The sequence below is a fragment of the Platalea leucorodia genome (assembly GCF_965183815.1).
Source record: "Platalea leucorodia genome assembly, chromosome: 3".
Classification (NCBI taxonomy): domain Eukaryota; kingdom Metazoa; phylum Chordata; class Aves; order Pelecaniformes; family Threskiornithidae; genus Platalea; species Platalea leucorodia.
The window spans coordinates 34,116,597-34,144,448 of record NC_138825.1 but is presented as its reverse complement, the minus strand read 5'-3'; the positions used below and the strand labels follow the sequence as shown (position 1 = coordinate 34,144,448).

The 27,852-nt window shown below is 42.0% G+C and overlaps 1 protein-coding gene across 3 annotated transcripts in view; it reads left to right on the top strand.

The window, feature by feature from the left end:
• Positions 1–8,351: 8,351 nt before the first annotated feature.
• Positions 8,352–27,852, top strand: part of DAAM2 (dishevelled associated activator of morphogenesis 2) — a gene marked incomplete at its 5' end in the record, with an annotated part of 120,449 nt that continues 100,948 nt past the window's right edge. Inside the window, one exon of one of the 3 annotated variants that reach the window (XM_082307852.1) lies at positions 8,352–8,549. In XM_082307852.1, coding sequence (XP_082163978.1) covers positions 8,376–8,549 — 174 coding nt within the window. The remainder of the gene's footprint in view (positions 8,550–27,852) is intronic. The other 2 variants (XM_082307850.1, XM_082307851.1) reach the window with 2 other exon arrangements.

Below are 27,852 nucleotides of genomic sequence, written 5' to 3'. Positions count from 1 at the left end.
AGTTCTTAGTGCTACTGGGAAACTCTGGATTGACATCCCTTATAACTAAACCCCACTCTTCTCAATAGAAATATTGCAGAGCTTTCAAGTCACTAGACCAAGCTTTAGTACTAATCTGCCCTGCCAGCATTCCTGGTCTTTTGGTGTAGAGGGTTGAGTGGAACAGCTTGTTCTCCAGATCACTCTGTCCTTGGCTCCTTTCTTGAGATGATCAAAGACTTGGCTCTCGCGTGTGGACATCTTATCCTTGGGAGCTGGTCTTATGGATAGAACTGACGGACATTACTGATTAGGGCCGGTTTCAAACCAATGACATTAAAGGCATTTCATACTATAAGACCTATAGAAGACACAGGACTTCATCTTCCTGTAGAGGAAAATAGTCTTCTGCATTGGAACTGAAGGAGCGACGTGCTGATTCTGGCTGTCAAAGTGTATGTCTGCTTGACTGATGTCATCATGATCTATTTCATCTTCAGTCTATGAATTCTTATATTGAATAAGAAGCTTCATCTCACGCTCCGTGTTCCAAGGCACTCTCTCCTGTGAAATTGCATCACAGTGTAGTACCCACCACCAAAAGAAAGTAAAGAAAGTTAAGAGTCTAACCTGGGCTCTGCTGTCTAGATCCATAGCTTGCAGAAAAGGCAGTTCAGACCCACTCTGTTGGGTAGCACAGACACAACTTGGATTGTAGTCTTGTCCTGAATTTGTGGCCCTGAGATTACAGTGTCTTCTTGGCAAGTCTTAAAAATAACATTTTTAGCACCTGAATTCTTTCAAGAGTAAAATCTGGGTTTTGTAGAGAGTGTTTGAAAAGACTTACTGCTGGACGGTCTTATCCTCAGTTATGATTGGGTCCTGGGGTGGCATCTGTGGGGTTTGTGGCATTCTTTCCCTATGTTTGCTTTTATGTAGTGTATTTCCCACAGGCTCTTACAATCACAGCAATTTGAAGAAGAACAATGACATAACAAACCAACCCCTCTACTGAAGTTAATGCTGTGGTAAGGGAAATTGTTGCACGAATTCCATTATTTCATAAAGCATAAATTTATTCACGCTGGATTTGTGGACACTGCTAAATGCTGCCTCTACAGCAGCATCATTACTGGGGTGTGAACTGTCATGTCCTGGCCAGATTCCAGCTGGGTGATTACTTTTTTCTGACCTACTGTTTTTATTACTATTTGTATAGTACCATAAGTCTACTTGGCACTGTACAATAACTGATTTAAGCAGGTAACTAAGACCCTACACTGGACAACCTACAACCTCAGTGCCACAGCTGGGACAATGGAGTACAATATAACAAAAATAAAACATACTGTTGGAGTATAATACAACAAAAATAAAACATACACAAAGTGTGGTGCAGGGTTTACAGCAGTAGGTGTCTCTTCAGAAGTTTTTTTTTTTCTCTTTAATATCTGCTTAAAAAAAGAGAGGAGTTTGGCAGTTTGAGGCATAGGAAGTGGCTACTAGAAGCCATTCAAAATTTAGAGTTGTCATGAAAGATAGTGAGGATATTGCAGTGGAACAGTGGAAAAAAAGTAGAGAATAAAACCACAGCTGATAGAAAAGAAGGAAAGAGAGAACAAAGGCTAGAACTGGCAAGTGTCATTCTTCCCTGCCTGAAGGAGAAGCTTTTGTTTGTTTGTTTGTTTTTAATAGAAGGGAATGGGGTAATCTTTAGTGAGGTATGTGAACAGAACAAATGTGGTTCATGGTGAGGAAGACAGGAAAATTAATCTTGGTAACAGTCCAGACTTTCTGATTGAGAAGGAAGTGAAGGATACTGATGTTATTGAAACTGCAGTGCTGCAACACTAGAAAGCTTGGAAGTAATAACAGGGAGGAGGCAAGGAAAGAAAGACGGGACTCTGGACTACTGCACTCAAACCAGAAAGGTTGCTTATATTTAGGGGGTATGCAATCCTGTTGGATCCACTGCCGTGGTCGTTTGAATTGTTGGCAAGCTTGCCTAGGCATGGAATTGATAAAATAGGATGGGAACTTGGTGGTACGATAAGCACTAAGCAAAATGTATTCCTGCCTTCAAAGATGCTGTTTAGTAGGACATCTCTGCCTCCCCTCTTAGCCAAATATCTTGATGCTTAGACACTGAGGAGATGAAGGACATATGTATTCTGGATAAACACTTAAGTTGTGAATTTTACTTGTTTTGTTTGCAGTTTAAGCTGCAGTGGTCACATCGCCATTCAGAAATGTTAAAGATGTGTAGATCTACTTGCATCTAAATAAGATGTGAGATTATAATTAAGACTCAGCTTTTGGTGTCTAGGAGGACAGATTAGTTTTGACCCTGCAAATTTTTGTGTGGAGTCAGAGTTATAGTAAACTCATAAATTTGTGAAAATAAAATAACTTCTTAGCAGGTAAAAGAATGAATGGATTATTCTGTCAGCTCAGGTATAGAAAATTATTAATCTGTACTTGATTAAAAGGTGGGGGGAAAAAAGGTGTAAAGAAATAACAAATGATTACTAGCCAGATTTATGATATTGACTCTTAACTGCTTTCTTGCTCTCTCCACTTTGTATTTTGAATCTTGATTTGCCTGTTCTTTTAAAATTGTTTTTCTATGAATACAATTTGGTTAGATAAATGGATTGGAAGGACTATGAGGAACCGGCTGGTATCTTTTTTTCTGTTTTCTTTAGTTATTTGGGTTTTTTGTAGGTTTTTTTTTTCTCTCATTCCCAGATGAAGAAAGAGAAAGTGTTGCAAATTAATCTTTCAGAAGGGAAAGGCCTCTTACAGCTCTTTAGCTTTTTTTTTTGTGCTGATAAGCTGTATCAGGTGAGAGGTATTGGATTTGTGGGCATTAACAGACTAACATTAGTGCTCATTAGTCATCCAGCACATCCTGAGCATCCTTAAAGTATTAAAAATAAACAGATTTTTGACAGACACGTTGCATTAAGTAGCTTCATGGATATAGTTACACCTGACAGTCTTCAAATAGCCCTTGTCTTTTCTCTTATCTCAGGACATATTTCCCAGGCAAGTAAATGAATAAAAATTAAAAATTAAATAAAGTATTAATAATATATAATAATATGTATACAACAGGAAACAATCTTTAAGTCTCTGGAATGCTTTGAAACTCTCAATCATCTCAGTTTTGATGGGATGGTGTGTAAAACTGACCGGAGCTGAGTGCCTCAGCTGGCTTGTGAAGTCCTTATACCACCCTGAGATCTGCACCCTTGTTTTGGTGTGTTGTGAGAGGGAAAGTCCCATGAACTGGCTTCAAAATGCAGTGTGTTCTGAGCTGAGCTCTCTCCTCTGATGGAACCATTAAGTATCGGCCATGACTCACCAGGACTGAGTGGCCGTCACTGCACAAGGCCCCACTCGTTTTCCAGGATTTTCTTTCCTGTGACCGGTTGATCCGTTTTGGGTCTGATGCCTTCCTGTACAACATAGTAGGCAGGCTTGCTCTTCAAGAAGGACTACCCTTCTTCCTTAAAGAAAGGTTTTTTAACTTTGTGGATTTTAAATAGTTGGTTATTTTGTTGCTGTTTTGTGCCCTGGAGACCAGGGAACTCCTTAGTATGGTGACAGATCCAAACCAAAGGAGCTGGGTTACTACTGCAGATGCAACAAATGGATTGCTTGCCTGCCTCCTTTCCCCATCCCCCATGCTGCAATTGCCTTATATTGCATCTGACATCTGTCACGTTATATGTGACACACATGGAAAATTCCCATGGTAATTAGAACATGCTGTGAAGCTCATAGTTTCACCATCTGTATACTGGAGAAGCAATGTGGTCCAGGGAGCTGAGCATAGGATCCGTACAGAGCTCTTTAGCTTTGCCCAATGTATGTATTTTGATAATTTTGAGCATGGTGCTTATTTTCTCCATTTCATCATCAGTAAGTGACAATGAAGGTAGCTATTGTAATACCATGAAGTTCTGGTGGTTTATTATTTAGTAATTGAATAGCATAGAGCTTTAACTGGGATTTGGGGTTGGGGGGTGAGTTGGCTTATGTTCCAAACCAGTCCAAAGTCAGGTTTCTTTCTAATTCTGTGATAATAAATCACATTTGTATGTTTTATCCTGCCATAGAGAAAGATACAGATTTATGGGGAAATGCAAGTGATTTACTTTGTTTCCTCTCCTGTTAGCATAAACCAGTGTGGACGGTGATTCTGCATCATATATTTAGTTCCATGCTTCCCACTCAGGTGAGAGCTGTGGTTACATCCACCGACATCGTGTGTCTGTTGATGATCAGTGGAGATTCAGCTCTGGAAGTAAGCGCATCGGTGTTTTCCATTAATGCTTCCTTACATTGCAAACTGGTTTTTCAGGACTGCGTGTGTTTAGTTAACCCACAGAATTCTCTCTCTTCTGTTTTTCCAAAGGCGATAATACGAAAGTAATTTTCTCTATTTTAGTTATAGTTGTGCTCTGGCTGTTCACTGTGGTGAAGGACAGGATAGTGAGGTAAAAATTATGATAATCAGCTGTCTTGCACAGGAGAGCTGCTGGCTTAGCAGTTGTTTCAGGTGTCTTACTGTTTGTACATTGGTTATTTAGGATATTTTTGCATGAAAATTGTAATTTCTGAGATGAAAATGAAGAAAACAGTGAGACTGAATTTAGAACCTGCAACTGAAAGAGGATCCTCGTGTGCGGTTAGCAGGGATCCCATCCCATGCAGCTAAACCTTCTGATAAGACTTGGAAAAATTGCATTAGTTTAATTATGTTTGGTCACTGGGCCAAATGGTTTAGAAATGAACACGTACGCTCTGTCAGAGGAAGAGGACGTTGTTATAATTAGGCCTTGGGCAAAGTTCCAGACTGTGACTCCTGACCTGAGCCGAACCACAGATGAAGCTGGGAAGCAGGAGGGGGATCGCTATGAGGAGCGGGTGTGCGGTTAGCTGTTAAAGTGATGGCAACTTGTTTGTGTTGTGCAAAAGGGTAACACAGTACAACTGAGAAGAGCTGTGGGAGGGAGTTATGTGTAATAGTGGGATTCTCTCCAGAGGGAGATTTCCCATTGATTCTCACTGGAGGAATATATAGAAATAGATAATTGCACTTGTTACATTTTTACAATCACTTTACTTGCAAGAAGTTGAAAGGCAATAGAGCTTTTATTAGAATAAAACCCCCAACTTTTGTTATTTTCATAGATTTTTATGACAGTTTTGTTATCAGTTACTACTCAGAAAAATGTAAGATGTTCTTTTCTTCATTTTCTTTGTTGCCTCCCCCCCTCCCCCACCCTGTCCTTTGGAAGCACGTTTTCCCCAGATTTGGTTCTTGACAAAGAAAAGGCAAAAGAGAGAGAAAGAAAAGGAAAAGATTATTAATTTGGAGGCTATTAGAAAAATGTTTATTTTGTTTAAAACTATGTCCACCAACAAAAATCAAGGAGTTGTAATTAGTACTTAAATAGCATAAACAGCGCAACTTCAGTAAATGCCCCTCAGCATCATGTGGGTGGCAGGCTTAATCTTTAGAAAGACAGTGCTCTCACCTAGAAATATCATTCACTCATTCAGTGATTCAGTTCTAAAATACCTGTGCTGGATTCTCCTCTAGCAGTCCTCAATTGTTCTTATTTCGAAAGCAGCTAGACACCTCACCTATCTACAGTTACAGTGCTGTAGCAATACAAAAGTGCCATTTTACCCCTCTGTGTCAGTATGAATTTCCTGCATGCTCCTTATAGAGGGACCTGGAAAATGCCAGTGTTAAGAGGATGAGTTGTGCAGTGGAAGGATGCTTTGTGAAAGTGAGGCAATACGAGGTTACTGTTCATGTAAGCTCTGCGTGCTTTTGCAGAGTAGTAAAAGCTGAGTAGCTTTGCTGTGTTTCTCAAGTATGGATCCCAAGGAATGGATGCCGATTTTGTAAAAACACCACAGGAACAAGCACTAGCTTGTGCGTTTTTCAGCATTATGGATGAAGAAGGCCTGGAGACTGACTGTTCACCTCTTGGGTGAACCTGCTTAAGACAAAAGCTGAGTGATGAAATGTCAATACAGGACAACCTGCAGTGCCCTGAGCAGGGCAGTACTTACCCTGTAGAAAATGTTGGCCTTCATATCCATTCAGGTAGTACTCATTTCCTGGTAAGGTACCTCTTTTGGAGGAGGGCTTACCAAAATTTTGACCTGAGTTTATAAAAGAAGATGTTGTGGTCCTATCACTTCAATGTTTCAGCCAATTTTTCCAAGGAGGATTCATTGTCTATGTCCCAGAGAATGCTGGTCCTTTGACGGTTGGTGAGGAAGTCTCTAGACAGGGGGCCAGAACTTGCTTACAACTTATATTGATGCAAATGTAGTTATATTGTACGTAAATCAGGTTCATCTCATTGCTTATAGTTCCTTCCAAAACAAAGTTTTGTCAAACTAATGGATTCTAACCTCATCCATGACCAGATTACCATAAAGGACATTGCACTCCTGACGTTGCACTGGGAAGATGGTCTGTGGTGGACAAGTTCAACTTTTTCTGAGGCTCTCTTGTGAAATCTTTTGAGAACTGAATCTCTTGAGCCTCCACCACTGAGAAGAAACAGAAGTTGCTGTGCACATCGTTGTGCTAGATTTGAGGTCATTTTGGTTTTGCTGACTGAACCAGTGTCAGAGATCGGTTGCAGGGTTAAGTTGACCTTTGGCATCTCCTAGTGAGAATCCAATGTTCTTATGAGTCTGCTTTTGAAGCCAGCATCACCCTGCCCTAGTGAGTCCTGCTGAGACATACCACCCCTTGCAGAGTTGGCATGGAGAGCAAAGGGAGGTGGGCATGCCAGAAGACAGCGCGTGGTACCAGCTCACTTTTCTTTCAACTGCAAGAGTGTTGCAGCTGATGCCCCTCCCGTGCATAAGAGAAGGTGCTAGATAAAATAATCCCAGCACAAAGCAGGGCAGGTGATTCCTGCCAAGCACATAGTGCCACAAGGGTGGAGGTTTGGGTGGTTTGGGTTTTTTGTTGTTGTTTGTTGCTTAGTTTTTTCTTAAGAGAGCATGCCGATTTCTACACAAAAAGTCCCTGGAGAGCTTCTGGCTGTGTGCCATATGTTAAGTCCCACTATGCAACTGCTGTCCTAAAGGTGCTTTTCCTAGCACAGCTAATTAGTCTCTATGAGAGCTCAAAGCAGCCTTGTTCTGGCAAGCAAACAGACCAAAGCATTGTGGGGCAGGTTAGGGCAGCAGCTGCTCTGATGACAAAGCTCAGCTGTGTTGCTGCTCATGCAGCATCCAGCATCCTGCGGTTCGGTTCACCTGCCACCTCCCTCCCTGCTCTCCTGCCCTGTGCCCAGGGAGATGGGCTTCACAACAGGCTTTAATTATTTACTCGCAAAGGATACGGCTTATTCTGCAGATTAAGAGAAAAAGTGAAGTCCTTAAAAAATATAACACAAATAAGCCCCTGAGCTGTCAAACAAGAAGTCCCTTAAAAGGGCAAAATATGCGGCTCTCTGTGGACTGCACAGATCCCTCCTTTCAAACTGCTGGCAGGAGGCTTCCTGTTTGGATGGGCCGCTCGCAAACGGTGTTGTGTGGTGAAATCAGTCACTGCCCAGCTCCTCCTTCAGCCCTCCTTTTGCCTCCCTTTACACTCCTGATACCAAAGCCCCTCAAGCCTGGGTCCTGTCAAGATGGGATCTGGCTGCTCAAATGTAAATCTGAAAGCATGCATTAGCTTGTGCAGTTTCTCCCCTGGATACATAAAGCAGCCCAGACTAGTTATGTGTGTTTGAAAATGGGATAGACAAAATGGTGCTACTGTGATAGTCCTGGCCATAAAGGGATAAGCGATTGTTTGGTGGTCTGGCTCCAGAGTGGTGGAAAATGGATTTCTGCTTCATTGTTCATTTTATTTTGACCAAATGGGATACCTTTGAAGGATTTGCATGACCCATTTATTCTGGGTAAATTCTCCAGTATATGCTTTTTGCTTCTGATACTTCAGTTCCTTTACTGTAGTAGTGAGAGAAAGGCCAATACTGGCTTTCGATGGTAGAATTCAACCTTGGCTACTGAGCATTACCGATGAATCTACCTGCTGGGAAATCCCACACTAAGTCTGTAAAACCTTTTCAGAAACTTTGAGAGAAGTGATTCTACACTGCCATATAAGAACATGTTAATACCATATTAAAGCTTAGCTACCTTGTATAGCTTGCAGGTTAATTTTGCTCTTTTGTGTCTCAGATCCTTCCATCCTCTTCCAGCTGTTACACCAGTGATAACCATTGTAACTGCAGAGAGCTGCACAGATCCAACAGTCTTGTTTATCATTTAATGTCTGTTTTGTTTTGTTTTTTTTTTTCCTTCCTGCAGAACATGATCAGAAGATAGCATCATATACCATGATCATGGCCCCCAGGAAGAGGAATCGTCATGCGTTGGGGTTTCTTTGTTGTTTTGGGGGTAGCGACCTCCCTGAAATCAACCTCAAGGACAATAACCCCCTCCAATTCCTTGAGTTTTCTGTCCCGATCCCACCAGCAGAAGAGCTCAATGCCAGATTCGCCGAACTTGTGGTAAGTTTCTGCTGGCAGATTGATATATTTTAGGGGGTGGATGAACTCCTCCCTTCAAAGGAGGAGTAAAGAGCCTTAAGGGACTTACTAGGGATAGGAAAAAAACCAAACCTTCTGTTGAAGCTTTTTTTTTTTTTTCCTTCCTTCATTCTTTTATGACTAATTCCTTTGTGGGAGAAAAGCAGCAAATGACAGGATGGATGACAGTGGCAATGTGTATAAGTACAACAAAATGCTTAAATATGCGTATTTATTCCCACAGCACTATGCAATTCTCCAGGCATAGGATTGGGCATATTAGAAGGAACCTCCTAAGTTCTCTAGAAAACGAATCTGACAGTCAATTTCTTGTTAACAACTTTGGGATAAAATCTGCTGTATAATATAGTACAGTGGAAAATCTTAGGGTTTGCAGGCCTATAAAATAAGGACTACACTGTTCTGTTGATCAGTAACATACTGCTGGTGAGGTATAAGAATCAGGTGACCATGCTAATTATGTTTCATTAGCCAGCTGCCTTTGAACCATGACATGGTGCTGTTGCGGCAACAGACATAAACAGGAAGGGAAGCAGTTATTTCAGATGAACTTTGTCATCTGCTTTTGTGGTAAACGTTGTGTCTTCCAGTAGCAGGCACTTGCTATTCATGCCAGCATCAAATGACTTCGCTGTCTTTGCCTTCTCGTTCAGCCTGCATGCAAAACACAGGCAGAGGTCTTAGGACTGTGATGTTTTGCGATCTGCATCGTAAAGGTGATGCCCATTTGATGCAGTTGATCAGCTATCTCATTACCACTCTGAGATCAGAGGTTATGTAAAGTGAGGTATCTGTAAGTGTATGTTTGTCTGAGTGGCGCTACTGAGATGAGGAATAGAACAGAAAATATTGGATCTCAGAGGAATTTGCAAGTAAACTTTCTACATGACGCTTATAACATCAGCCCAGTAAGTTCTTGTCCATTACCATGGCTTCAAAGTGCTGTAGCAATGAAAATAACCATATAATTTGGGTATGCAAGTGGAGGTTAACATATGGACAACTATAGTATGTCATATGAAACATAGGGACAGCTATAGTTTGTCAGATCAGTGGTCTGACAACCTAGCCAAGGCTCCCATTTCAAGATGGGGTCCAAAGCAGATGCCTAGGGAAGAATATAAATATGGCCATAGGGTAGTCTTTTCCAGGATACTCTCCAATGCTCTAACAATTTTCAGCTGAAGGACTTCCTCAGCCAAAGTTGCTTTCTGTGTACATAGCAAATTGGTATGGATTTCTTTTCTATTAACTGTTTCCACCTGCGCTAGCACCTGCAACAATTTTTTAGCATTTGCAGTATTCTATGGCAGGAGTGTGGGAAGGAGTCAATAGGATTTGCAGTTGTTTCAGGAAGAATAGGGTGTGCAGCAGAAGAGGGTCTCCTTGCTTCTGACTAAGTAGCAGATGAGGAATCTCCTCTTATGGAGATATCTCACAAAATCCTGCTCTATATTTAAGTCAGTTTGCCTTTTATGTGAGACTACTTGAATTCCTCTTGGAAAGTGCAGCTGACTTGACTGTGGAGAATTCTGCTTGGTGACAGGTATCTCTCATGAGTAAGAGTGTAGTCTGTAATCTGCTCTGCTGTCAATTTATTTCTGGATGCTGCGTAAGTATTGGTTTTCACATGCAAAGCTTTAATTGCTGTATCAAAGTTCCCCTCTCTCCAATACCAAGATCCACTGAAGCATTCAATCCAGCCTTCCTGAAGACGTCATCAACAGATGTGCTTTGCTCCTGAACTTGGCTTGCTAAAACTTGAACTTGTTTACCTTCGGGTCATGCTGAAAGACCTGTTTTAGTTGCTGCTGGTCTTTTGCTTACTGACAAGGGTATCAGTTTCTATGAAGAGTTTGAGAGTTTGTGGTGGTATTAAGGATGCCTTTAGCTTTTTGTTTTATGCTTGGCAAATACCGGTGTTCCATGTGCTTCTGGCAAAACAGCTCACAGTTGCCTTACGGAAGTCTATTAAACAGTATAATTTATAATGTTTTTGGTGCAAAGTTTAATGACAAGTACACATGATGATCTGTAAAAATTTTGGGCCCCAGAAGTTTGTGAGTTGTTGGTCTATGCTATAACTTATTAAACGTGCTGACAGCCTGTAACTGGCATATACGTTTCAAACAAGTGAAGCTATTGAAATGAAAATAGATCATATTTATGTTTGTATATTTAATGATAGTACCCTAGCCATCATTACATGAGAAGTGAGCTGGGAGAGAAAAGTGCTATTTTTCAGAAGGTTAATGATGTCACATATTTTTATAAAGCACTCAGATAGGATGGTGATGCATGTCCATAGGAGTTCCTGGGCAGGGAGGTAGCATGAGAGCAGTAAGGGCTTTATGAGCAAGAGAACGTGGGCTCGAAATGGGGCTGACAGAATGCAGAATTTGCCTAGAAGGGCTAGTTTGTCCACAGGTCTGGATTAATGCATATTGTGTGAGACACTAAAATAAAACAGGCTACATCTGTATTGACAGCTTGGATGAGATTTTAATTGGATTAGAAAGATTCAGTCTGTAAATGCACCAGTGTAAATCAGCGACCTGGAAGTGCCTGAGAGGGCTCTGTGCTGTGTACTAGTCTCCCTGCTGCTTATCCGTTAGGGTCTAGTCTGGGTGCACTTGTACTATATAAAAAACAGATTTGAGTGTAAAGCCTTTTGACCCAAATACCCAAGTGAAATGATGATACCAACATCATCTGAGATCTGTAGTGAGAACAGCATTTGTGTTAGCCCCCTGAAGCAGGCCCAGGGGGTATAGCCTCATCTTGCCATCTGCTCTACAAAGGGTATAATGAAACATTGGTGTGCTTGAATGAATTTTTAAAAGCCTTATTTTTCCCCTTGTTGCAGTTAAAATCTGGGGCATTTTCCCACATAAGGGTTAATGACAAAAAGAGCTAAGCCTAGCTGTGCTGGAAAAGCCTCCTTGTGATGAATTTTCCAGTCCAGTAAATATTCGGTATGTTTTTACCTGCCTTTCTGAGGAAAATGGACATTTTGAGGGCCAGAAGCATGTCTTCTCTTGTTCTTGTGGTCCTTAAATTAACATCATGAAAAGTGAATTTGGAGATGTCCATTTTGCAAGAGGAGGAATTAGGAATGTGTTGGGATTCTTTATTTGTGATGGAGTCACAAGACCCCTCCAGAGCTTGCAAACTTGCACGTGTAGACTCCAGACAGGCAAATATACATGTATGTGCTGCTCAGTTTGGAGGATGCACCCAGACCAACCAACCGGGTAACGGCAGCTGCCTAACTGGACTCTGACCAAGGCAGTGGTTGTCAAATGACAAGTTGATGCTGATTTCAGCTGAAATGTCTACTCTCGATGCCGCTCAACTAGAAAAACAGTTCTAGGATGGATCCCAGGCTTTTGTGTTACTTCAAGCTGGATGCTGTGTTTAGGCCTTGTCTCCTTGATTAGAAAATTAAAACAGAATGGGTTACTCCTGATATGGGCCAAATTCAGTCTTGATTTATTTCATTGGGAACATGTGCAGAGAGTAGGTCTGAATGAAGACTATGACTCAGAGTGATTTGGTCTGATTTTGTTTGAGCTAAGACAAGAGAAGATGTACTAGCTCTCAGGCTACCTGCTGGCAGTGATTGCCTTGGGACTAATGCAGTGGTAACAGTAGAGGTTAAGTCCTTATCAGAAGTCTAGATGCACAAGACACAAAGCAAACAAAAATACTTGTGACCACAAGCTTTGCCCCTCAAAGGGCCACTTTCATGCACCCAACTGAAAGAGAACAGAACAGCTGGCTTTAGCGTCTCCCCTTCAATGAACAGGCAAGGAACAGAAGCTCTAGAGAGTAGGGTGTGCGGAGTGGTCCTGTACCTCATAAATTGTAAAACTGGCCCTACCTGACCATCGAGGCTGTTCTAGCCAGCATCACTTCTGCTTTGTTCCTTCTCTTCTCAGCTGGCACTGTGTATACTACCGTGTAGTAAAGTGCTGCTGCAGTTGGTGGTCTACTGGTGGGCGCCAAGCTGGTTTTGTGCCTGCTGGCAAAAATGGCTGTGCTAAGCACATGTGTTTTTCCTTGTACAGATTTATTGACTGAACAGGAACTGCAGAAGAATCTGGAAGAACTATTGCAAGGCAAGGGGAAATAATTTTTTTTTTTTTCATGAAACAGCTTCTCCGTGTCCTTGTTCATATTTGTTAGCAGCAGTGTGATCTTGTCACAGTGGATTCTGATTCCTTTTGCTCAGTATTAGAGTCCTGGACTCTTCTAATGGATTAAGGGTGGTGTGCTGCTTAACACTAAAGATTTTGCCATCTAGATCTCTCTTACACCAGCAACCTGATCCCAGATGTGAACTCAGACCATGCCAAGAAGGGTTGCTTAAATGCTGGTAATTCAAGCAAAGCGGAAAAATGTAAAGAATGCTAGCACAGAGGAAAGAGCGGTGTAAAGAGCTTGTGCTTTTGTTGTTTCTCTTTTTGTTTCTTTTATTAGTGGCTCTGTTGAGATGGTCATGGCATTTGAGAAGGTGGAGTTTGAGATTTGTCCATTTTAGGACAGAAGGTCCATGGGGAAGAAGTGGAGTTGTCTTCTGAGTTGCCATTTTCATATTATTACAGCCTCCAAGCTTGAATGATAATAACCTTGCCTGAGTTACCTGCACCACATTCAATTCTTACACTGGGAAAGATTTGAGAAATGCTTACTGTTATCCTCTCTTAGTGTTGGCTGCCTTTGAAGCATTCTGGTATTCAGTTCAGGTGCGACATCGACTGGATTCTGCTGTCATGGTTTGTTTCTCTTACGTTGCATATGAACCTGTTTCTTTTTTAGTTTTGGTTTTGGTTTTTTTTTTTCTTCTTTTTCCTCAGAGTCCCTAAATAAGGTGGTTTGTTGACTTTATAGATTCACAAAAGCTTTTTATCCATATTACTATTTACCATTCTCCCAGGCTTTTCCAGAACAAAACTTTAGACCTTATGCCACCAAAAGTACCTATTAAGTTACGTTATTTATAGCTGAGGAGCAGCATAAATACTTATGAACTCTCTGTGTTTGAAAACTTCAGAATTATCCAGCATCTCTTTTGGTCTGCCTTTATGCTTCTTCTCGTCCATTGAAATGACAGCTCCGTATGAGGTCCCATGTTTCTTTAGTTGCCAAAAGAGGTACGTTGCTGCTTGGGTGAGGCAGCATACACTCCTCTCTCTCTCTCTCCCTCTCTCTTTGAAGAGATCTAGTTTTCTGACCCTACTGTGAAACCCCAGCTTTTGTTGTAGAGAAGATGCACAGGGAACTGCTATGTGTTCCTGACGAATGAGGCCACTGGAAATCAAAAACATATTTTCCCTTGTAGTATCGCCTGAGTGCAATGAAATGAAGATGGAACCAAGTGGTGAATCAAGGGGTCTGTCCTTCCCTCAGAATCAAGCACCTTCAGGGTGTTCAGCCCATGCTGGGAAGCATGATTGAAACCTTAACCTTGGTTTCTGTCTGCAGCGCTCTGTAACACCGACCACAAAAACATGGAACTATGTCCCTTCCTGACATAACCCTAAATTCAGCTCTTAGTCTCTCACCTTGTCACCTCTGATCCCATAATATTTAGTAGTGGCTTCCACAGCATCACAGTTGGCTCAGTTTCTGAATTAAAGATGAGCTAGCCCAGGAATCTAGCTGGAAGGAATGGCAGTGACTATGATAGTAAAGAGAAGAGAGAAAATGAGGATCATGTTAATTCCTTCTCCTTCAGTCTCCTTGGAATAAGAGCTGTACAGAGGAACGCCCATGAAGGTGAAAAATATGAAGAGGAGGTGTGGCAGGAGAGTCCAAGCAGCAGAGGCAGCAACTTGGTAACCTCTGAATATTCTGATCATTTCTGTAACTGTGTCTAGAACTTTTAATGCCTTGTGCCACCTGATGAAGGAGGATATCTAGAGCAAGATGTCTGTTGCTTTACTGTATATTTTGCTCTTGCCTTTTTTCTCTGTCCTCTCCCACCACATGGGTCTCACTTGTTTTTTCTGCCCATTTAGCTAATTCCTTCCTAAGTAAATCAGTGTCTTCATCTTGTCCTGAAATAGAACTATGGAATTAGTGTGATATTTGCTGCTGTCACGTATTTTGTGTGCTCTCTTGATTTCTCAACCCTAGTTGCCAGCACTTTAGTGCCAGAATGCTGAAGAACGTGAAAGGAGCTGGCTAGTGTACTGTGAGCACCTGAGCCATCCACATGGCTAGTATCTTTGCTAGTCGTCTCAGGACAGAGACAAAGGAACAGCAGGGTCACCGGGGACACATTTCTAGTAGCATTGAATGAAGTGATCAACAACAGAAGGTTTGGGAAAACTGTTCTTTGCTTGCTCTGTGACATCTCTCTACATCTGTTCCTTCTCTACCTTCACAGAGAATAAAATTCAGTGATTATAGTCTCTCTTCGCAGAGGCGAAGAAGTTGAGGAGAAAAGAAAGAAAAAGGAATTTTATGTTGAAAGAGATTAAGGTACAGCATGGAAGTATCTGAGAATTCATTTATTTATTATGGAAGTATCTGAGAATTCATTTATTTATTTCATCAGAGGAAGCAAAAGAATTTCTGAGCAAGGCATCAATTTGGCATACACTGGATAACGCACCTTCATCAAGAGCCACAGGGAGATGAGATCCAAACCTAAATAACTGTAGTAGTGGTTCCTACTGCAGCTGACTTGGAAGTAGCAAGTTTCCTTCACGCTTAGTTCTCCCTTGCAGGCCATTTAATGTAATGGATACAACATAAACCTCAGATGAAAACTAGGCTTCACCACATTGAATAAGTACTCCCATATATCACCAGTCCCACTCAAGCTTGCCAAGTCCTAGCTGTGGCAGTGTTCGTGAGGCCCCTCTTTGGCTCTGCAACCTGCAAGAGTATTTATGGGGTAAAAAGTACAAGAAATGCCTCCATTGTGGGCTTTCATGTGAATACAGACTGCCTTAAACATTAGTCTATGTATGTAGGCACAAGCAGGCATCAGCTGTGACTCTCTGTGTTTGTTGACGAGCCTGGAGAACAAAGTTCTCTATTTCTCCCCCAGATCCCTTGTAATACTTCTGGGGACAGATATGCAGTTGCCCTTTCTGTCTCTTGGCTCCCAGTGTGGAGCACCACCTTCCCAGAAAAGTATCCTCCATGTCTGAAGCTTATTTAGTCCTTAGTTTCTCACTGAAATTTTGTGGCTTAGAAAGACATGCATTTTAGGTCCTCACTTCAAACCCCAAACACGTGTCATGTATATTGGTAACAGTATTTAATCACATTTAAATTCAGGCATGTTACCAAGATTTGAGTATTTCAGTTTCAAATTATCAGTCTTTTGAGTCATTCTATCCTCTTGCTGGATTCTTTTGAATACAGGGATTTAATTTCTGTGTCACTTGCCCTGCATGTAAATCATAGTTTCAGAGTACACCTCTGACAGGCCTGTGGCTTTGAGTTGTTGGTGAGTGCAAATTTCTCCACAACCATAATTTAAAAGTGCCTCTATGCTGTTTTGTCCATAAGAGGAAGTTCTGTTATTCCCTGTGCCCATCCCCTCTGTCCTTTTCTGTAATGAATGATTGTACCTAATCAGTCAGGAAGGTTGTATAGTGCCAAATGCAATCAAGATCTGGAGAGGTCCTTCATTTTTATTTGCATATGCTGAGCTCTAACTCCAGCAAACTAGGAGGCTTTGCTGGCCTTGGCTCAGTGGAGACTCCCCACCCCAGTTATTGCTTCCTTTCTTGCACTTAATGAGAATGCACCAGTGGAGGCTGTAAGAAAATACTGATGATGAGACTAAGTTGGATTTTTCATGACCAGAGGCTCATATCCAGGAAGAAGGCTTAGCATCACCATCTGAGTTGAAGACACTGTCTCTGAAGGCAGAAAAATCCAAAGCTCTGAGGCAGCAGATTGCTTTCCTCACTGATGGGGGCCAGGCCACAAAAACTTTCCTTTCTCTTGGGTTAGTTTATAGTTGTCAGATTAACATTTTTCATGCACTCAGATGCACTTGCCTTCTATTATAATAATGGCAAAAGTACTGGGTGGTTTAAGGTTTCTGAAGCAATTAGGGGACTGAGGCTTGGGAGGCAAAAGCTCTTCAAGGTATCATAGTCTATCTAATTATGCACAGATGTTCCTTTATGTCCAGCATAGTTCTTCAGTCCAAGATTGTACATACCCAGGATACCTTTTTTCTTTTTAATTGTCCATATCCAGGATACCTTTTTTTCTTTTTCTTCCTGCTCTTCAAAGACAGATTTTTCATAATGTCGGGTCTGCTTTACACCTATCCCATGTGCAATACATGTGTACAAGTCCCTGATTTTAATGCGCGTATCACTACAAGCAGCTTTCTATAGTTACTCAAGTTCCAGTACATAAGAGGTATTACATTTTAGGCTTCGTGGCAGCGACAGCTCTCCTTTTCACTAGCCTACATATGGAGTCCTGTGGTAGGGACAGGCTTGTGGCACTGAGTGCAGCACCAGCACTTTCTCCCTCTAGGCTCCCTTCCAGTAGGTGCAGCTGGTTGGCAGCTCCCAGCTCCCTGACCAGCTGTGTAAAAAGCAGCAGTCACTATGCTGCAAATGTCTGAGACCCAGATGCTGTGAGGAGAGCATGAGATGGGAGCCAGGTCTCACACTCCGTGCCTGAGAATCAACAGGGTTGTGTAAACAAATGTAAAGCCAGACATGGGCTTATGTGCCAGATTTTGGCATGAAGTGAAGAAGCTGGGGGTGTTACCAAAGTACCTGTGTAGTTATAAGGCTTTTGTGCAGGGACACACTGTTTTGTAGATCTTGTTGCTTTACTATAAAACTTATGGACAGATAGTTATCTGATGAAAAGCAGCTCAGTTCCACTAAAGACAGTAGTGGAGTTATATCATTCTACATTGCCTGAAATTTGGCCTGTGTGGTATTTTTCGTGTCTGTGGTGATTGTTGGCCTCTGAATATCCCAAGCGGAGCATACTGGCCGCCTTTCTGAAAGGCGAGGAAGGTTGTGGTCGTGGTTGGAATACCTAAAGACAATGTTTGAGTGTGTTGTGTATGGTTTACTTACCGTAGATGTGAAACACCTGAGAAAGATCTACTTACTGGACTACATGTTTTTAACAGGGTAATCCTGATTGTTCCCTGACTGAGGACATGCATGTAGTCCATCTAGGGCATAAGAGGAGAAGTACTGGATTTTGGAAGCACAGCAGACATATATTTTGGGATGCAAAAAGAGGGGAAAGAACAGATCCTGCCACTGGAAAATGGATGTGCTAAGATGTCAGTCTTGTGTCTTCCCTCTACTGAATGCTTGGAAGCTGGCATGATATCCTATCCACTAAGTCACGGATAGGGTGGATGTGCTTACTGTTCAGAAAACTTGAGTCCATGTGTTTCTAATACCTTATCAGATGATTTGGTAACACTATCTTGTTTTGGCATAGCTGCAACTGTTAGGCAGCATTACGTAAAAAGAAAAAAATAACGTAAAGCTCTACCATGGCCTTTTTCCTTAGTAAGACATCATTAATATTTGAATGGGTTTTGTGTTGCATTATGGCTGTAATGAAGAGACAGGAACTTTCTGGATTGAGTCTGAAGGCTGCTGAAGTGATAAAACACTGAGATGATATGGAGTGGCTTTTCCAACTCCACTTGGATGGATGCAGAGTAGACAATTTCCTACCTTCCTTCTAGAATTGAACCAGCATTCTCATATAGCTCCTGCCACTTTGATGCCTGCTGTCTTAGAGTAACAGGCTCTGCCCTCTCTGTTAGAAAAAGAGCCAGCAGCAGCAGTACAGGGATGTCCTATTGTTCCACTGCTTTGAAATGGCTTTTCTGAGTATGATTCCTGCCCTTCTGCAGTTTCTGTCCTTTCTTTACTTCTCTTTATTAGTGTCTCACATTGTTCAGAGCTGTATTAGATGACTTACAAATCTATTAAGACCTTATTCCTCACCTTCTAGAGAGGATATTTGAATCTAGATTTGGTCTGCTGAGGAGAGGTGGGAGACTGCTATGAATCAGGTCAGAAAGGTCATTTGGGATGAGAAAATGCCACCTGGTGATGCATCTGGGAGAAATGGCAGAGGAAAGTACTACATCATTCAAAGAGCATGATGGCCAGATTGTAACTGGACAGGAGATTACGATAAGGAGAGACAAAGTTTTCCAAAGCGTTGAAGAAAAAGACACAACAAATGAAGTAGCTGTGGTGCTGAAGGGAGAGCAAAGACAGGGTGCAAAGGTGGAGGTGACATGGGGCGAATGCTAGGCCAAGATGATCTTTTGGCTATGCTTTTGGAGAGCGAGCTTGCACATCGATGAAGGGAGGTTGAATGACAGATGTCTGTTTCTTCTGTATCTCATAGAAGAAGGGCCAGATCTGAGACGTTGTAGGAGGTATGATTTGTCATTTAGCCTGATTTGAGCAAGAAAGGGGGAGCCAGGTCCCTGTGGTGATGAAGACCTTATCAAATTTACAACAAAATAGCAATCAATGTAAAAGTAACCACATGAAGCTGGGGAAGCAGTGAAATTTTCCAGTGAGGTGGAAAGGTAGTGAAAGAGGACGGGATGCAAGTGTCTTGCAGGACAGGAGTTATCCCTACTGAGGCAAAGGGTAGCTGGGGTTTAGGAGGAACTGTTAACAAAATAAGATAATTGAATGGAGAAGTAGATAACCATGAAGGATCATCTGTTTAATGTGTTGACTCAAATTGACTGTATTTGCTCATCTAGTAGCAATTTATATCAGATATAATCATTGCTCAGATAGTGTATCATATAGCCTGAAGGCGAGTGGGGGAAAAGGGTTTATAATTATGTAATGCCTCTGTGTCCTTCTATAGGTGGATTGTGTCTTCAAACAGTGCTCAGGGTTGTTTGTCATTCAGGGAAACTGTTAAGGTAATCTGGGATGGCTCTTCCAGTGTTGGAGGGAAATGGCCTTGTCATGTGCCTGGTCTGCAAGACTGCAAGGTGGGGAGCACAAGGTGCCACGGGTGAGGCTGGGTGGATGGAGTAGCACCTTTTTAGGGTACAGGGTTCTCAGGTCAGTAGTTCCCTGGCACCTTCCTCTGCACTGGGTCAAGGGGAGCTTTTGGTGTCACTAAATACAGGAGACGAGTGGCCCGTCTGCTCATCCCTTCAGCACTGGGTGGGAGCAGCATATGGAAGGCAAGCATCAGAAGGTGCTTTTTCTGTCACTCACTGCACCGGGCTGCCTGCACAGCTGCTCTGTCTCTGGCATGTTTTGTCCAGAGGAAGTGCAGGCAGATGCCTTCCACCTGGCACTGGAACACCACTGACCCAGAGCTTTTAATGCTAGGTACCTCGTTTTCTCTAAATTAAAAAGTCTGTAAGCTTGCTGGGAGGAAAACATTTGAAGAGCATTGCATCTTTTTCCTGGGTACTTCTACAAGCTTATACAACTCATTTTGTGCACTTGTGAGTTCGTTTCCCTGGTGTGAAACAGGGAATAGTGATGCTTCTTCAACCAGTTTTAGTAAAGAATTGTAGTGAGATTGAAAAGATGCTGAAAAGATGCAGCATGTGTAGGTCATAGGTAGTACAGGAGTTTTCCAGTGGCAAAATGCATTGTATTTGAAGATTTTGGGAGCAAATCTCTACTACTGCCTCCTGTCATAGATATTGCCCTGCTCTTATCTACTTGTTCTTTTTTTAGGGAGAATCTGATACAAGACTCCACAGCCTTCCTGGGCAGACTCTCCTTTCTTTCACATGTGGACCCAGTGCTGCATGCAAAAGGGCCCTAGTCAACATCTATATATTCTATGCACTTCTATATTAAAAACACTTAGGGGCATCTTTTAATTTTGCCATTTCCCATCATTTGTTGACCACATAAAGGGAAAGGGTGCCCAGACTAATAACACAAACACCTTCTGAAAAGAATTTAGCAGGGTACACAACAATGTTATGCAATGGTTTACTAGGTGGAGGTTTGACGAATGACTTCTCCAAAGGAAATTACAAGGGGAAAGCAGATTGCAGTTTCCCAGTTTGGAAGGTGTCCAGGGAGATCCCGAAGTCATGGAAAATCCATTGGGATTGCTTTAGTGGCTGTGTTTCAGCATTACATCTTGTACAGAGAGCAACAGCTGGATGAGTTTGTCAGTTGGTGTAAAGTTGTTGGCTTCTACATTAATGATGCGAGAGAACTTTGAGATTACAAATGCTTAACCAGATAATAAATGCAATTATGATTCGTTGTTAGGAGATGAGTTCGTTCTGCAAGGCAAATGCTTATCCTTTTCTTATTCATTTTGGTGTATGTTGTGAAAGTTTCTGATAATTTCTTTCTTAGAAATGTTTAGAGAAAAACATCTTGGCTGGTGTTTTCTTAAGCCCAGTGATGTCAGTGCAGTAGTTGCTGTTCTGATTATCAGAATACTTCAACAATGAGACAGGACAGGGTGTGAGTGAATAACCAAATATACTGTCATGCCTTCAATTCGGTGTTTGATTATGGAAATACTCAGTTTATGTAAGTGAGGAGCGTTGTGGAATTGCCCTCCACCTCACCCCAGAGGAGATAACGGAAGCCTCATATGTGGGTGTTCTTCTAGCTGGTCTGGACTGATCAGTAGTAGATACAGCTCATCTCCATTTACTGAAGTAGAAGTTAACAGCAAGAAGGGGAGTGATAGACTGCTCAGACTATTCTATGTCTGAAGTCTGTGCTGTAGACTGTAGAACAAGCCTGTGTTACAGGCTGTCTAGCCAAGAGGTTTAGTCTCTGTTACAATTTTAAGGCAGGTAATTCGATTAATACTTCGCACTGCTGTATATCCAAAGTCCATTCAGTTTAATGGAGTTAGGGACATTCTGATCTCTACTTTGCACTGCTAAATCTGGAGTAATTATTCAGAGAGCAAGAGAAGAACTAAAGCCAGCTTCTGGTTTCGCTTCTATCTGTGTAAATCTGAACTCATGCCAGAAATGATGTTGATTTATAGGAGTTCCTTTGAGTTTACCCTGGATATAAGTTTGAGCATGTGTGTCTGAGCTGCACAACCAAAGCTTGATAAGAAGTTAATTTTGCTCATTAAATTCTTAACTGACCTCTGAGTTCCTTTTACGTAATATTTTATCAGAGATTTAAAGGTCAGCTAAGCTCTGACTTACCCTTGTTTTCTCCCATAGGGGCAAATAGGATGCACACAAGAGGATAAAGCTGGGAGGGAGGAGTAGGTGGCACCAACGCCCCTGGAAATTCAGCCTGCCTTTGGCACTGGGCCGCAGCAGCAATTCCCAGCCCACTTTTCGAGGGCTGAGCCAGCAAGACTCTGTTTGGGCAGGAAGCGATCAGAGAGGTGTGTGCCTGTGTGCTTTGGCACAGACCAAGCTGTGAATTGCTCCAGCCTAGGAACCTCCTCTGAACTCATTAGTATTAAAACAGAACAGAGGAGACTTTGTAGGGAGGGAGAGGGTGGGGAAGCCGGAAAGGTAGCAGTTTAGACGGCAGTTTCCTAATAACCTTTCCCACACCTACCTTCCCATACAGGGTCTCATCTAAAGGACCTTGGCATGAAAAACAAACCCTGGCACGGGGAGGGGGAAGGGAGGGGGAAATGAGGGGAGGAGAAGGAAAGGAAATGAGGGGCGGGGAATGGGCACTGTGCTGAAACGGCAGATTTTATTGTTATTTAGTGTTATACATGGTGATACTAGAAGCTCTATTTGAGAGAGGGATTTGATATTACTGTGTATAATCAGAATGTGGAGGTAAATGTGGTACTTGCCCTAGGGGACTTGCAACTTGTCACAGTGAAAAGATGTATCAAGCAGAGGTTTAACGGCTTCAGTTCTGTTTGGTGTTTTCATTTAATTGACTGGATAGTGGAATACACAGCATACCTATTAACTTTCCAAATATCACTAGGCTGTAAACACTGTGGATATGTTAAAAGACAAGCTTAAAAGAAGATGGAACAATTGTGTGAAAAAAGGATGGGATTCAATGGGGACAGTTAAAACATGCTCCTTTTAGGAACAAGTCTGGTAATTCAGGATGGGAAGCAGCCAGGTAGGTACACTTATTCAGAGAACAAACTAGGGATTATGGTGGATCATGAGTGAACATAAGTCATGCAGGTTTTGAGGGTTTTTTTTATTAAAAAAAAAAAAAAGAAGTCATTGTCTTCATGGAATATATAACCAGGAATGCAGTCTGGAAGATGCATGAAGTAATCTTTGCACTCAGCATTGGTAAGGTCTCAGCTGGAACATTGTCCCCACTTTTGAACAGTGCGCTTCAAGAAAGATGCACTTTGACTGGAGAGAGCCCGGAAGTCAATTAGAAGAGGAGTGAGAGGTCCAGGGGACATGACCTCTAAGAAAGACTGAAAGGGCTGGGCTTGTTTAGCCTCAAGAAAGGTGACTGAGGAGGGACATTACAACAGCCTTTAATAGGCTTGAAAACTGTTATCAAGAGGAAGGAAAAAATTGCTCACCATGTCTGTGGCTGACAGGGCCGGAAGTAATAGGCTTAAATTGCAGCAGCAGGGATTTAGATTAGACATGAGCCTGACTATTCAGTTTTCATCCCCATCCCTCTTATTGGGCTCATTCCAATTCACTGACATGGACATGCAGCCCATCGTAACAGAAAAAGCAGTGATGATAGTCAACTGTTTGCATTATTGTCCTCGTATGCCCACCCATATCCATGGAGCGTCCCTCTTGCTCTACCCATATTGTAGCCCTGCATATAGGAGGACGCATATCTAAGTCATGATCTATCTCTCTCTAAACATCTGTGTGTATTGTTGCATAAACAGGTACTGGTTTTCCTCATTCTTTCTCTTTCTATTTGGCCCAGCAGATTGTTGTCTCATGCATGTGGTTTGCCTGTGAAGGGCAGAAAAATGAACAGCAGATGCTTCTGGCAGCCTGTGATAGGGGTCTGCCACAATAAGCCTTGCTGGTTATATGTATTTGCATGCTGTCATGTCACAGAGAACTTTGGGCAGTAGGAGAGAGCCAGGATTTATCTCTTCTCCAGGAAGCAAAGAAGCAATTAACCAATGATTAAGGAGGAAAAAAGGAAACAGTACAGTGGGGGGGGTGTTTAGGGGTGGGGGGAGGTGTTAATTGGCTTTCTGTGAGATAAATTTCTCTGCCAAAAAGCAGTGCCCTTGATGGATGAAATTCATACTCCAGTGCTGAGCCTTAAGAATGAGTAACTTCTGTGTTGGCAGGGTAGAAGAGAAACACATCTTCCAGTACTTAAACATCAGGTGCTTTCTGTCTTGTACTGTTGTGACTGAGAATCAAGAGATTTGGGCCCCAATATTGAAGGGGTTTTAAAGCCATAACTTTTTGAAAAAAGCAAGAAGGAAAAAAACTATAATGGGAATCACAGCCTTTTGTTTCTCTGCTTTTCTGCTTTACAGTCAGGTCTGTGGCAGTAGCTGAAATGTAAACATTACTTCCTACGCCAGCAGGCTGTGTGCGCAACTTGTATGTGCACAGTGGTTTCGTCACGCACAAATACAACGATAAAGCATTGTAGGTATGGGTAGATGTTATGTGATATGTATATAGTTCTTGTGTATGTAAGGTGCGAGTGGCATATATATCTGTACATACTCATACTATGTACATACAAATGCATGGAGACCCAATGATGTTTTGCAGTGATCCACCTAATTCTTATCAATTGGGAAACTGACCAAAATGTTACTCCCCAGCCCAATATGGTGTGTTGTTTCAGTGTGTTTTACAAAGGCTTCTTTTAATTCCAAGAGTTAGGATGAGATTGAAGAGCTTGAGGGGAGGGGAGGGTTTGTTTTGGGGGTTGTTTTGCTTTTTCTTTGTGCGTTATCAGTGGACTGGAGACATATGTCAGGTGCCCAAGTGGGAACTGTTAACCAATGTGCTGCATCTGGATATATGCTAGCTGTGCCTGTTGAAAGAGCATCTGCCATCAAGTTCTGCTGTGGGTACAGCCATGCAGTTGTGCCAGGCACAGCCCTGAGAAGGTGGGGATGGGAACTGGTGGTTGTCTAGAGAAGGAGTCTCTGTTTCACTCGTCTTGATGCCTGCCTCAATCACACCCCAGTGTTTGCAGTTGCATATTAGGTAAAGCCTGTGGAATGTTTCTCTTTTTTAGGGAGCTTTGATGAGCAGTACTTTTTTTGCATTGCTCATTGCTCCGGTTTGTACATGAGTGTAGGCAGTTTGTGCAGTCGAATGAACCTCATTCACTCACAGTTCAGACAGACAGTCTTTCAGAATGCCTTATTGACCTCCTCAGTATTGGAAATGCACACTCTTCCAGCAGGCTGCCTCTTACATGTCGGCCTGGTGAGCTGGATTGAACAAAGCAATGGAAGGAAAACTGTAGGGGAACAATCCTATACTGTCCCCTGGAGGTGGACACAGTGATTAAATAGGGAAGGTTTACCTCTTCTACATGAAGGATTCACAAACTCTTTGCAAAGAGACTGAGATCTGAAGAAGACTGGGGTTTTTGTTTTGTTGGGTTTTTTTGTTTGGTTGGTTGGTTGGGTTTTTTTAGTTCACTCACTGCAGTTATCTCTGAAGCAGCTTTTTGGACAGCTGCCTCTGGACCTGTGATGAGAGTGTCTCCACTCCTCCCCGGCCTCCCTCCCTGGTGGGCAGAGGCACAGCTCGAATGTGAGTCACCAACCAACCTGTTTGTTATTTGCCAACAAAACCTGGCATAGGCAGCATGAACTGAAAAATAAAGGTTCCTGGGACTGTTGTTAATGTAAAAGTGTAGCTTTCAGGAAATATAAGTCACGTGTTAGCAATGTGGTCCTACTCAGTTCACTTGTTAAAGCTATAATAGTTATGCTGGATTGGATTAGTAGGTAGTAATTCCTGCTTTCTCAGTTTTGTTCCCTGTTGGATGACTCACAAAGAACCATTAAGGATAAGGCTGGTGTGACTGAGCAAAAGGAAAATGTTGGAGCTGCACAAAACAATATTTGCAAGTACCACTGCTATCCCCATCTTGACAGGGACATTTGACTCACCTGCATCACAGAATCAGCCAGGTTTTTTGAGTCAGGGAGTTGGGAAGTGTTTGACCATCTACGGAGTTTGTTATGTGGCTTTGTACTTACAGGGCTTTTGCACAGCCCTCTGAAGCTTGTGGTGCTGGTCACAGGTCAGATAACTGCTGGTCTCATCTATTCTGGAAGCTCTTAAGTTTCCATTTTGAGTTTAACAAGGGAGAGTAAAGTTTAACCTTTCTGGGGAGCTTTGCCAGTTTGTGCCATCTGAAGATCTGGTTCCCCTGGTGCCTGTTGATGCCGAGACCTGGCTGTCCTTTTGCTTGAGTACCTATCTGCTGCTAAAGAACCAAACAGTGCGATAGAGCTGTAATCAGGCAGTCAAAATAGGCATCTCTGAACAGCAGAAGTGGTGAAGCCTATTTGCCAATGTATTACATCTTAGTGTTAGATTGTGTGGTGTAAAATGAAGATTGATTTCATGCCAAAGCTATTCCCTGTGGGGATGGTAAAAGGATTTCATTCCTTAATAATTCTTTAATAATTGCCTGAATATGTTTGTAGACAGAAATAAACATTTAAAAAATGAGAATATGCTTTTAGATTTCATTAACTTCTCTCAGTCATAAAAAAAAGCCATTAAATGTGAAACACAGGCCTGGGATGGATGCTCATAGAAAGGATGTGCTTTCAAGAGCACTCTAAGTAAGAGAGACTGTGACCTACAGACAAAAATTAAAAGTGTAACTCAACTATCTGTAGCTGAAATTATAAGAAATTGATGAAACAAGAAAGGTATCCAACTAAACATAAGAAAATAAGCAAAATCTCTTCTCCCTTGTGGCAAAATATGTATTATGCCCATATTGATCAAGTTATTGCCTGCAGTAAACAAAACATATCATTCCAGAATTCTGTGTTTCATCATGCTGGAAATGCTATGCATGATTCATTAAACTTTTATGAAGACAAAACAAAACCAAAAAACAAACAAGCAAAAAGAAAAAAAACTCAAAACCAACCCCACCAGCCTCTGAAGGTTGGTTTGTTGCTTGTTTTGGGTTGTTGCTTTCTGTCTTTCAAAATGAAGCAGCTGTTTGACCTTAAGTCACTGGGAAGCTCCCTGATGACCAGAAAGTCTGTCAGCCAGTGGAACTGGGACAAGTAGAATGAGAAACTGGAACTGAGGAAGTCTCCCATGAGTGTCCAAATATCCCTGGAGAACGAAGTTTGGGGTTCTTGGTCTCCAGCATTCTGACTTGAAGCCAGGAGGTGCTGGAGCCCTGAAGCCCTGATACTCTGTGTACTTATAGTCTTGAGGTTTCCATCCTACCCCTGCTGTGGCTTCAGCATTGATATGTTGAAAATGGGAAGTCTCATTCTGTCTTTGAGTATCTTACTAAGTTTGCCTTTCAAAGTATTTCAGGTTTTCTGCATTTAAATTCCAAAATTCCAAAAATGGACTGTGTAAGTCTTCTTGCAGGGCCAGGCGAAGTAGACTGGTGAAGGAGCAACTATCCTGTGACTCTGTTCCACCTTTCACAGATGACTGAATGGTGGAGATGCAATACACATTTCAGTACAGAGATGTTGGTAGGCGTTAAAGGTTCTCCTTTAAAGAGGCAGGCATGTTGGTAGGTATTACAGGTTCTCCTTTAGTGGTTCTCTTTCCAAATGAACCACTCTTCTACATTCCCAAAATATTACTTTTTCTCTGTATTAATTTCATTTCATGTCACTAAGAAAAGTGCTGCCCAGTCTACGTGAGAAATGCTTTTCTGTTCAACTCTTCCGGGGCTTTGAGTGATATCATTATTGAGCTGATGGCTACCAGCATCAAATCCAGCTTTCACACTTTGATGAATGTTCCCAAAAACAAGGGTCATAATGTGGTTTTAAATCCCACAAAATACTGGTTTTATGTTTCCTACCCATTCCTCCTTCTTGTTCCCTTCTTTCTCTCTGTCTCTTATTTCCTTGGGTTGTAGCCATTTTGAATGGAGGCCATCTTCCCTTTTGGCCTGAGAACTGGACTGGAAATATTTGAACCTCAAATCCAACTCCAGTACATTTTAAATGTTTTATCATTGAAATTCAATCTGTGTAAGTTAAAAAAAAATGCCCACATGAAAGTGAAATTAACTGAATGTATCCTCTCAGTAAATAAAAAAAAAAATAGGAAATAGATAAAGGAGAGAAATGTGAGGAATATTAACTGGAGGTACTGTACATCTCCCTC